This window comes from Diadema setosum, chromosome 14, assembly GCF_964275005.1.
Source record: "Diadema setosum chromosome 14, eeDiaSeto1, whole genome shotgun sequence".
Lineage (NCBI taxonomy): Eukaryota > Metazoa > Echinodermata > Echinoidea > Diadematoida > Diadematidae > Diadema > Diadema setosum.
This window is the reverse complement of record NC_092698.1, coordinates 5,843,990-5,855,930: the sequence shown is the minus strand read 5'-3', so window position 1 is coordinate 5,855,930 and position 11,941 is coordinate 5,843,990. Positions and strand designations below refer to the sequence as shown.

At 38.5% G+C, this 11,941-nt stretch overlaps 1 protein-coding gene across 1 annotated transcript; it reads left to right on the top strand.

Annotated features, from left to right (window-relative positions):
- The first annotated feature begins 1,827 nt into the window (after window positions 1-1,827).
- Window positions 1,828-11,561, top strand: LOC140238060 (endoplasmic reticulum junction formation protein lunapark-B-like). The gene is made up of 9 exons (XM_072317984.1): window positions 1,828-1,946; window positions 3,461-3,690; window positions 5,037-5,095; window positions 5,598-5,638; window positions 6,925-7,063; window positions 9,521-9,652; window positions 9,878-10,042; window positions 10,381-10,485; window positions 10,969-11,561. The coding sequence occupies exons 1-9, from the start codon at window positions 1,920-1,922 to the stop codon at window positions 11,232-11,234; spliced, it is 1,164 nt and encodes a 387-aa protein (XP_072174085.1). The 5' UTR covers window positions 1,828-1,919; the 3' UTR covers window positions 11,235-11,561.
- The last annotated feature ends 380 nt before the right edge of the window (window positions 11,562-11,941 follow it).

The window sequence follows — 11,941 nt, the reverse complement described above, 5'->3', positions numbered from 1 at the left end:
TTTACACACTTCAAAGTAAGTCTATCATCAGACAGAGCAAAATCAAACCTTTTGATACCTGACTCGTTGCTTAACAAGGAATATTCTTTAAGTTATGATTAAGAACGTCCGATATTTTCATATGATTTTAATTGTCTTTTAAGCAGCTTTAATTGCAAATATCTTACATCAAGAAGAATGCATAAGTCATTTTGTGATTCAACTCTTCACATGACGCACATCTCATAATGTCGATATCTTCCATGTAGAGTATACACTCCCTTCAAAGAGGCTATCAATATTGAAGTAACGAGTTTATAATGGCTCCCTGAAACTAGACTGCAGAGTGCTGACAGAACAGGGCCCTCTCTCGTCTATAGTGCGCAGTATAATTATCTACAAGTACGCAAAGAGTTTATCTAGGTATATAATAGGGATTACAATGTATCCATTTTACGCTTTGTCAGGAAAGTGAATGAGTCAAACCTTGATGAAGTCAGCATCGAAAAAAAAAAATGAACTCACAACTTATAAGATCGTGAAAGTCTATAGGGAAAGACCTTGGTGTAACCTGCACCTATATGACTCCTGCAATTGACTTATTATTTACCGATATAATCATTATTGTGATACAGAATCACTAAATTTTTATACACACAATTAAGTATTTAATCTTTTGTACCAGCTGATAAGTTTCTACTCCATTGTCATGTTTATTCTATTGTTGTGATCAAAGAAACTCGAATCCACCCTGTTTTCATGATGACTTTAAAAGAAGTCAAGGTAAAGTCTAATAAAACAGAACAGTAAAAGTTTCATCCAAACTTGGAGAACACAGCGTCATTCTAAACAGCTACGGAATTTTAAAGTTTTGCATGTAAAATATGTGTTTTTGCGAATCAGTGGTCCTGGACACACATACCTGCAAAGATGCCACTGACCTACAATTTTCCCGATGGTCGTTACAGACAGGAAAATATCTCTTCTTGTCAACAACTGACCAATCATAAACCTCCTCCCCTTTATACATAAATCAATATTGCTAAAGGATCGTTACAACTGGGTCCCATGGAAGATCAACTCTGTGCAGCTGAATATTGACTATCCAGCCATCTTCTCAGATGGAAAATGAAACAAAATAAATGGGTAAACAAAGGAACGAACGAACGAACGAACGAACGAACAAACAAACAAACAAACAAACAAACAAACTCCATATTGTGTAAATCAGTGTTAAGGGTATGATTTCTTCTACTTGAATGTACCAGGGAGGTGGAAAACCTCCCTGAATGTACGTAGTAAAGGAAATTTATTAAAGATTTGTGAAGCAAATAGGCGACTCAATGTCATCACCTCTTCCTCTCATCCACGTTGCTTATAATTAGGACTGTGAGACCGTCATCAGCAGTTCCGAGAAAATGTGTGAAACTTATACATTCTAGAACTTTTTTTTGCCCGAGTTTGTCTGATTTTTGATACAACTGTTTATATGTTTCTGAGGAATTTGTTAATCAAAATCAACTTAGATTGGAGTTTGGTAGAGGTCCGTCGATTGCTCCTTGATGCTGATCAAATCAAATACTTCACATGAAAGCATCCCAGTATAGCTTCATGTACAAGCTGCTTCAAGGGATTACTACATCAAGGTATCAAGGTGAAACAATAGATTCCATTATAAGTAAAGTTTTAATGTGCATTTTGGAAATTAATTTTCACTCGATAGACTTTGGTACCAGCGGGTTCATGGTATTGTTGGGTTAAACGTCAAATGCCGCGGTACGGTACACACAGTACAAATACATAGACGGTATAAAAATCTTGATCGATGAAGCGAATCTTGCGCTTGTACACGTACAGGAAGTTGTCAGATTGAGTCGAGGCTGCACGTAAACATCACATTTTCTGATGGTCGTACAAGTTGAGACTCAAGCTTTCCAACAATGGGTGCTATACTAAACAAGTTTCGCGTAAGTTGCTGCATAGTTTTACTTTAAGTGACAGTTATTTTCTCCATTTTTTCTCATTGTTCGAAAATAATTCGGTGCAATTTCGTCCGTATCAAGTCCCATACACTCACTTACGTGTTAGCTAAATGCTGATAATATTGTGTGCTAAAATGCTACGATACACAGGGAGGAGCTGCAGAAACACTATTAAACTATACACAGCCCTGTCGCTGTACGTGCACGGCGTCTGATCGGGCTACAGAGACACTAAATAATATTAGTATACCGTCATGGGCGTAGGGCCTGGCGTGCCGAAGTACTCTAACATATTTTACTAGGTTCTAATAAATTATCATGCTTCAAAGACAAAGTTTTCCTTCTTGATGTAATTTAGACTCTAATTGAATTTAAGTTTAGAGACCTAATTCAATTAAATTCATGTAGTACATGTAACAAAAATCTCGGAGTCAAATTTATGACTGTGGCTATGAGTCTGACCTCAGAAAATTAAGAGAAACTTTAAAAATGGCTGCAGATGCTGTAATTTTTAACCTCTCTAGGTCTAGTCTAGAACGGTTTAGAAATGTTTCTATGGAAAGATTTCTTGTAGTAAATTTAATTGATTTGTCTATTAATGACTAACCATTTCATTGATTTGACCCAAAAAAAAAAAATGAATTTAATTCATGTACAATTTTACAAATGTAGATGAGGTGATATCAAAGTAATTTCTTCCCCTTTGTAAACCAGTGAAAGAAATCCTGACCTCTTGCCACAAATATTATCAGTTATTATTGCCCTACATCACCAGATCATGGCGCAGGGCATCCACTCACCCTTGATCCTGAACATTATATTTTTATCGAATTTTCCCTCTATTAATATCACAGTACACTATGTTACTTTGTTTGAATACAACAATAATGTTGCTTATTGTATTTACTTAATCAATTTACTTTGCAAAGGAGGTCAATCAAGAGAAATGAGAAGACAAAGAAAAGTCTTGACTATGCCTAAGCAAAGTGTCTTTTGACTTCACCCAATACAGACGGGTACAAGAATAACTCATACGTTGTATTATCTTGCTTGCTCAAATCTGAAAAGCAGTTCATGTGTGATAATGCCAAGCTGGAATGGTACACATGGCATAGTTTATCACAGGTACAGTCATTTCTCAGTGTAGTGGCTGTTGTTATTTTGATTGTGAACTTCATATGACATGGTAGTGGTAGTCAGGACAGACTGTATCTCATCAATTTTCTTTGAAATCTCTTGATTTTTTTCCTTATTTCTAACCCTGGCACCTACTTCACCAAGTTGTTGAACTCCTGTCTGTGCATGCAATGTAATCAGTCCTGTGGTGTGGCGGACTTCTGAACATCATAACATTTTGATATGCAGAACTTGCAGAAATATAGAAAATCTTGGACTATTTTGATGATTGCAGCTGGTAGTAAACTCTGCTGTTTGTATATATGCATTTTGAGTGCAATATTCCACCAGTGAATCTCAAAGCATCTTTCCATTGCTCGCAGAAACGCAAGACCACTGTTGAGATCCTTGAGGGAATCGATAAGGACATTGAGAGGCTGGTCAGACTAAAACGCCGGGATGTCGAGCTGGAGAAACACTACATGGGGCGACTGATGCTCTACTCGGTCATCGGCTACTTGGTGATGGCTCTCTTCTTCTACTTTCTCTACGAGGCTACATCATGGCAGCAAAGATTGGTCCAGATTCTGCCACTCCTCTTCTCTCCTTTCCTGTAAGTTTGCAAGACAGTGCAGTCAGTCGACAAGTAGTAACCAAAGATTGACTTTCTAATCTAATTCTGACACCAAATGAAATCTAAGTACTTATGCCTCGAGACTGGTTGAATAGTTCAGAATATGATAAAGGTGCTCCAGTTTGGCATATCCTCATTGCAATTTCCAGGTTTCAATTACAGAGAAAGACTAACTTTGGGATGTAAATTGTATTTAAAGTTTACAAAAATACATTAAAAAATAAATGAACTGAATTGAATTGAATTGCATAACCCTGGGATGTTTGGGAAGTTTACCTGTACATATTATTATCACATAAGTGCATAGCAGAAAACATTGGCAACCACTTTTCCACTGATTTTGAAATGACACATGATTGTGTTTGTGACACAAGACTCACAAGATTGACATGCTCATTATCTAATGTTTTGTAATATAGATATAGCTCTATGCATCATATGGAATTCACACTGACGTTTTATATTTGGTGCTGTGCATTAATTGCAGGGTTGTGACGTTTGACACTGGACATCATGTTATGTTAAAATTCAGCTCATCAGCAAAGATAAACCATTTCGTGCTATATGCATATTGCTGAGGTTATTCTCATGTAAGTAATGGAAGGAAATTACTCCTCATCATTATTTTGATGCAAGGAGACTTTCTTAACCCTATTGTACTCAAAGTCAAGACTGTCATTTGCAATTGTGATAGAAGTGTCAGGCAATTCTCAGTATCGCCATTGCGCAGAAAACTTCTGCGCACGCTGAAGAGCTCTGTCACAGATGCACTGTGGGATTCCTTGGTGCTCTTGTTTGCTTCTGGTTGTCTCACGCGGGTCGCAGTTCCATATGATTCAATGGAGTTATTTGTCTGCTTTTCCATTGTTACCCCTTTTTTTCTTGGCTATAATTCAGCTTAAAAGAGTTGAAAGTTTCTAAGTTTTACTGATTTGTGGTCACTAGAGTCATGGTTCACAACTACAAAGCTTCAATGTGCTGGTCACTTGATGGAAAGCGAAGAAATCTTAAACAAAAAATACCCCTGGATAAAGACAGAGGGTGATCTGAGTGCATGTGCAGCCAAAACTGGGACAAGTTTGTCCCATGAGCTATCCCATAGTGCATCTAAAACACTATTCTGCGCACGGTACCTAGGTATTGGCGATACCGAGAATTGTGTTGACATGGTTAATGCATTTTTGTTGTTGTCATTTTTCCCCATTGGTTTACCTGTGGCAAAGAGCATGAATTATGCATAACACTGTTCAAAATCAGTCTTCCATTGCTGTTGTTATTTTTTTTTTTAAATGTGTGTGTTTGATGGAATTATCTCACCTACACAGAATCTGGTTTGTGAGGAAAGCACTACACTGGTACTTTGTGAAGAGGATTGCCAGAAATGGTGAGAAAGTTATTTAACATATAAACTAAATGAATTACATGAAGTACCTCATTGGTTCCACTCTTTCTTCTTATGATTACACTAACAGTTTTAATGTCTTTGAAAAACATTTTGTTGTGAATGACCATGTTGCTCATCTGAGGGCTTCTTAGATTTCTGGGTCTTGGATAGGTCTGTAGAGTAAGTTGTTTGACCAAATATCGGCTGATTTACCCCTTGTTTCTTCCTTGTATGAAAAGAGAAAATTTTGAAATTGTATCCTTGCATGATATAAAAATAACAAATGCTAAACAGCTATGTACAGTCTGTGTGCTAGTGATGTATAACCTAGCAATTAATTTGCTAAGTGTAGCAACACATTGCCCATATTTGTCTCATTGTCAAGGCAAGTAAACAAGAACTAAGAAAAAGATATGAACACTGCTGTGATATGCTCGATGAAGCAATGCTACAATAATACTTTGTTTGTTTGATGTGTATCCTGTTGTTTCATTTTTTCAAGATCTTGCCCTTGAAGAATTGAGAAACCAGAAAAAGAATGTGGTAAGTTGATGATTCTGATTTCCTGACGCTTTTCCCCCCTTATAATTTGACAGTAGCTCCTCCTCTTTCTATGATTATTCCCTCATGAAAGAGTCAATTAATATAAAAAAAAAATGCTAATTGTTGCTTTTTCCTTGCCTCTGAAATGTGTGACTTTTTATATCCTCTTGTACACATGAAAAAGGTAAACAGGTAATCCCTTTGCAACTCTGCTGAAAATCCCGTATTTTGTTTGATGTGATATCTTTGACTAGTTACAGTGATTTATACTTGTAACTGTAAGTCACTAAATACTTAAAGTTGAAATATGAAATCACTAGTCCACAACCGTGTGCTATTTTTCTCAGCATATGAGTTATAAGGGCCATCCTACATGTCTAAGTGACAAAACAGGAGAAGTGCTGTGTGGGTTCACAGTGCAGAAAGTTGTTCCTTTTTGTATGGCAATGCCATTATTGCATATTCGTTGTGGGAATTACAACTATGCCCCCCATACCCATACCCCTGTCTTTTCATATATATGCCTGTCTGCTTGAATACAGCACTTGAAATTAACCTTTGATGTCTATTTGCTTTGTTTAGAAAATGAAACCATCAATCATACTTAGATGCAATAGAATGGAATACTGACGTTTAAAAAAGTACAGAAGTAATTCTAAATTACGTTATTATTATGATTGTTGAAGTTAACACTTGTACATCATCCATTTGCTGCCGCCCCCCCCCCCCCCCAAAAAAAAAAAAATACATTTAATGCCATACCATATGGACAAAATGCATTTTCAATCAAAAATGTAGAAAAATGGATGGCATTAGAAGCATGTGAAGTTTTGAGAGAAAGAAAGAGTGGCTTCTCAATTTTCCACCGATCTGCAACAAATAAAGCTCACATTGATTGCTGTAGTAGTTAGTGATTATGGCTATGTATTGATTCTCACCTACATGCAGATTGAAGAACTCTGATTCGAAGAATGTGTAACGTTTTCTCATTCAAACTATGATAATATACTGTCCGATGGATTGATCGCTGTGAGTGTTTTAATACCTCTTCCCAACAAACAATAGCGAGCTTAAGATCTGCGACGTTAGTGCTAATTCGACACTAATTAGGCAAAAAGTGGTGTTCTGTTTCCATTGTCCAACCTGGGAGGCTTAGCGCTCTTGTCGCACTTTGAAAACTTGCTAAAACTGCGAGGGACTGAATGTTTTCAATTTGAACTATAGCAGAGGTGGATTGTCAGCTATCTTGTAAATTCCTACTTCTCTTTCTTCTTGCCTTGGTGCAGCTTGAAGACGTCAAAGAAAACGAGAGCTACAAGAAGGCAAAAGAGATCCTGGAGAAGTTTGACCCCAGCGCTGTCATGCCCCCACCGACACCCATCCAACGTACACCTAGCCCTACTCTGAGGCAGCTACCTACACCAGGTGAGAAATGTGTCATTTCATCTACACCAGGAACATTGCCACCCCATTTTGTGTAAATGACAGACACTTACACATAGCACCTGACCCCAGCCTTATTCTGTGGCAGTTACCTACAGCAGGTGAGAAATGTGTCATTTCATCTACACCAGGAACATTGCCACCCCGTTTTGTGTAAATGACAGACACTTACACATAGCACCTGACTCCAGCCCTGTTCTGAGGCAGTTACCTACACCAGGTGAGAAATGTGTCATTTCATCTACACCAGGAACATTGCCACCCCGTTTTGTGTAAATGACAGACACTTACACATAGCACCTGACCCCAGCCCTGTTCTGAGGCAGTTACCTACACAAGGTGAGAAATGTGTTATTTCATCTACACCAGGAGCATTACCACCCTGTTTTGTGTAAATAATGGATATTCGCTGTGCACATAGCAACCAACTTTGATGACACCAAAACCACTCACATACCTGTCTGTAAAATTCCAAATTTAGGCATAAGGCAGTTGCCTACACTAGATGAATGATGTGCAATATCAAGAAGCTCCTTGGTAATATATACACCAAGGACACTAGCACTCTATGTTGTGTAAGTCATAGGCTTTTGAACATAATTTTGACCACCCGGTGCCCTTAACACTCCAGCATAAACCAATCTGACATGTCCTAGGCTTGGACATAGGTCAGCTGTCCCCATCAAGAGAGCTGTGTTTGATATCATATACACCAGACACATTACACCCTACTTTGTTCATGGGACAAGCATTAACACCGCAACACTTGATTCAAAGTACCATTCATACCTCCTCTCACACCCATGCAAGAGATCCCAAACCCACCTAACAGTTGACTGACATATGACACCAGCAACACAGGGGACATGACCACCCCTTATAGCATAACTGTAAGCTATGATTATCTGCATCAATCACAACATGCAATTTCTAACCAATTATGAAATTGCTTTTACAGTCAATTCATGGACTCATTGGTCAAGATTTGTATTTGATTTGTAAACAGTGATTTACTTCCTTCTGCTCTGAATGTTCAGAATGCAAATAACAACAATATGATGCAATACTGGAGCCAGCTTGTAACCTTCTATGAAATCATTACCTCTTTGTAATTAGACAAACAGTTTTACTTTAAATGCTCTAACAACACTGAGTCTTGAAAACAAACAGCGTATGATTAATGAGCATGTTTAAATTAATGAAAATTAAAGTATAGATTAAAAACCCTATAAACATGACCCGAGTTGGATTTCTATCCCAAATGATGCCATGAAATAGGGATCATTATAAAACATTTTCATGGTGTCAGAGAGAAAGAGAGAGAAAGAAAGAAAGGAAATGCAAAGAGTAGAAACAAACAGGTGGTATGTAATCAATAAATATATAATGCACAGCTGGGACTATAAGTCTATCAATAGAAGTGAATCAGTTGTGAAAACATGTTGTACATCTGTCAATGTGTTGTGTGCCATTCCAGTGTGTACCACATAGAAAGAAAATGTGTCTGAAGTGTGCATCAGTGTTTTATTGTTTGCATACAGTCGTGGTAGATGAAATCTGCGAAATTAGCCTGTTAACTATGATGCCAACCCTGCATGCCACTGGCACATCTTTTAGTCTGAGATACAAAATAACAATGTAAAAACAGCAAAATTTGTTCTCATTTGTGCCTGGCATTGATTGAGTCAGACAAATAGTAAAGCTAGATCCTCAGAGTACAGCATTACATACTGTACATTCATGTCCACAACTGTGTCAGTGGAATATTCATTCATGTTCATGAGCAAATTTTTATTTTCTTGTTTTGATAAACTATGCAGAGATGCTGACTAATGTTGTTGTTGTTGTTTTTTGCAATATCAAGTACGCCCACCCCCCCCCCCCCCAGCAGAAAATCCTGCTGGTTTCCTGAAAAATACCGTTTTTCCATATTGCGTGACTACGCATGTCTATTGCAATAAAGGCAAAATACTGTTTTTCTACCAAAAATAGAAAAAAAAAACTTTTCAGCTTTCAGAATTCTACATTAATGTTTTCAAGGTTGGCATCCATGCCTATGGATGAAAAATGCATGTTCATCACAATGGAAAATTGAACCATACTTGAAGTTTATCACATAATCTTTGTAGGTTCTTCAATAATGACATTGTACAACCTATCTTTCCAGGTGTTGTTGTAGTAATTAGATGTGTGTTTTTGTGAGTGAGTGAGTGTGTGTGTGTTTGTGTGTGTAAAGTGCATTGTTAGGTGGTAAGACTAGAATTCCTTCTCACATTTCGTGAAAAAAAATATGTGAATGATTAAAAAGATTTAGTTATGATTATGCATGAGTTACATTCCTTGGTCACTTCATAACTTTCTCATATTTTATTGATTAAAATTTGTTATGTGTCATACGTCCTATGACGCTTTTTTGTCATCTTCTTCTGCTGCCCTCAGCTCTGCGCCAGAGACCTCAGAGTGCCCGTGGGCGCGGCCGCGGACAAGGTTCCCCTCGGGCCACCCCACAGACGCCCATGACTGGCCGAGGACATCAGCCGATGCTTCAAACACCGCAGGCCGCCATGCTGAGTGAGTTCTGTCCTTCAAGCATGAAAACAATCTGTCAGTTTGATCATATATGTATCAAGTTATGTAGATTAAGGAATACTATAAGGTGATGAAGCAGATCTTTGTATATTACCTGGTTGAAGAGAAAAGCTTGATTAAAGATGATGCAGTCATCGCTAATTGATTGGTGTTGCATAGGCAATGGCTAAAACCCATTTTTCTTTTCCTACCTACTCTGATGGACAGGGTCACCAGGCACAGTGAGACCCATTCTTACCCAGGAGCAGGGTACCTTCGACAAGCTGGTGGGGTACCTGGTGGGAGACGGACCCAGCAGCCGCTATGCTCTCATCTGCCGCCACTGCTACGCACATAACGGCATGGCCTTAAAGGAGGAGTTTGAATATCTTGGTACGTTTCCATCCCCCCCCCCCCCCCACACACACACACACACCCAGTCCCTACCTAATTGACCTGTTTTTAAGTCATTTGAATTCCAGATGATGGACAATCTACAGCCCTGTATGATTTAAATGCACTGAATAAGATGCAAAATTGTACGCATTGCTAGCAATGAAGTTTAAGACAATTTCTTTGTAGGCATATTGATATTCTTCTTGCAATTTTGTGTAAAAGTCAAAAAGCTTAACACAGCAGATCAAAGAAAAAGTACTGAGCGAAGGAGAGTAGGCAAATGATGGGACATAACATTTCAAGAGATCTTGTCTTGTCTTTGTTGCTTCATCCAGCCTTCCGCTGTGCATACTGCGGTACCTTCAATCCAGCCAAGAAGGTGCGGCCAAATGCTCCCAAGCTGCCAGAGGTACCTGCAATCACCCCGGGTCCCAAAACAGGTCAGAACACCCATGAATATTTCATCACGTCTGCCAAAGAAGTTATGTCTCTGCCACCTTTTGTTTGTGTGTTTGTTTGTCTCTTAACAGTATTTGATACTTAACAAGTAATGAATGAACTTTGATGACAATTTTCCGGATAGGTCTGTCGTTGTAAAGGAAATAGGTTACAGTGAACTGTATATGCTGGTCTATGCTATTGATTTATGTTGTACATTGATCAATATGGTCTTGATTTATGATGACAAAGGTGTCATCAACATACCTCCACCATATTCTGGGGGGTCACAATAAACAAGGATGGTAACATTCTGGTGGATTGAAGGAAGTAGTATTCATCATTTGCAAGTTTCACAAAAAATTGTCAAACAGATGTCTTTTTTTTTTTTCATGATTTGTGGAGTAAAGATCTCAAGACATTTTAATGGATTGTGAAAATATGGAATGAAATATAGCAAAATATTTTGTCCTTTTTTTCTAAAGTGGGGCAAGAGCGCAGAGAATCTGGGTCATCCAGCAGTGGTAGTGAGGCAGGCAACTCAGACTCGGCCAACAGCCCCCCTGAGCAGTCTGAACAACCCACAGCATCCATCGATGAGGTGCAGGGCACGGGCGAAACCGCTGGCAAAGAGTCTGGGGAAGAGGGTGTGGCCACGGCCACGCAACCAGGACAACTGGAGGAGCCGCCTGCTTCGGAAGCGGTTGCCATGGCAACGAGTGAAGTTAAGGACCAGGATGATGAGAGATAGCAGTGCATCTCTGCATGGTCCAAATTTTTTTCAACATCACCATGATCATGCAATGCAGTAAGCAGAAACTCTTTGTCATTTATTGCTGAAACACCAACAAACAAAAAAGTACGCAAGCATCAAGCAAGTTGTTGGTACGAGGAATCGATATTCAAGCTAATGTATTGTGATGTTCTGTCGTTGACTCTTTTGGGTTTAATTGGATGTTGTGCTTGGTATTTGAAAATATAGCATTTGCTTTGCCAAAAGTTTCAATTGCATTTGTAAATACGAAGCAGTGTTATTTGTTGAATTGTGGTTGGATGTTTATGGTAAGCATGAACAGTGTCTGTCGCCTTGCTGACATTAGATGCTCAGTTGAGCAAAGCCAGAGTTTGACATTGACACACCAAAGGTAATCTGTACATTGGTATGTCAAACTATCTTTTTGGTAAAAGCAATCTTGTTGCTTGGCAGTGTGATTGATGTCGGGTGTAAATCATCAAAGTATGCACAGTTTTCAGAAGATTTGGCAAACATGTGCACCTAAAAGGGGCCCAGTCATAATATGCAGATTCAGCCAAGTTAGGAAGATAAATAAAGACCTCAGTGAAAGTTTGAGTGAAATTAGACTGTCCTTTCATAAGTTATGAGATCTTAAAGTGTTGATTAATTCCACTAACTCCCTCTCTAGATGGTAACTTTTACAACAATTTGTCATTTCACAG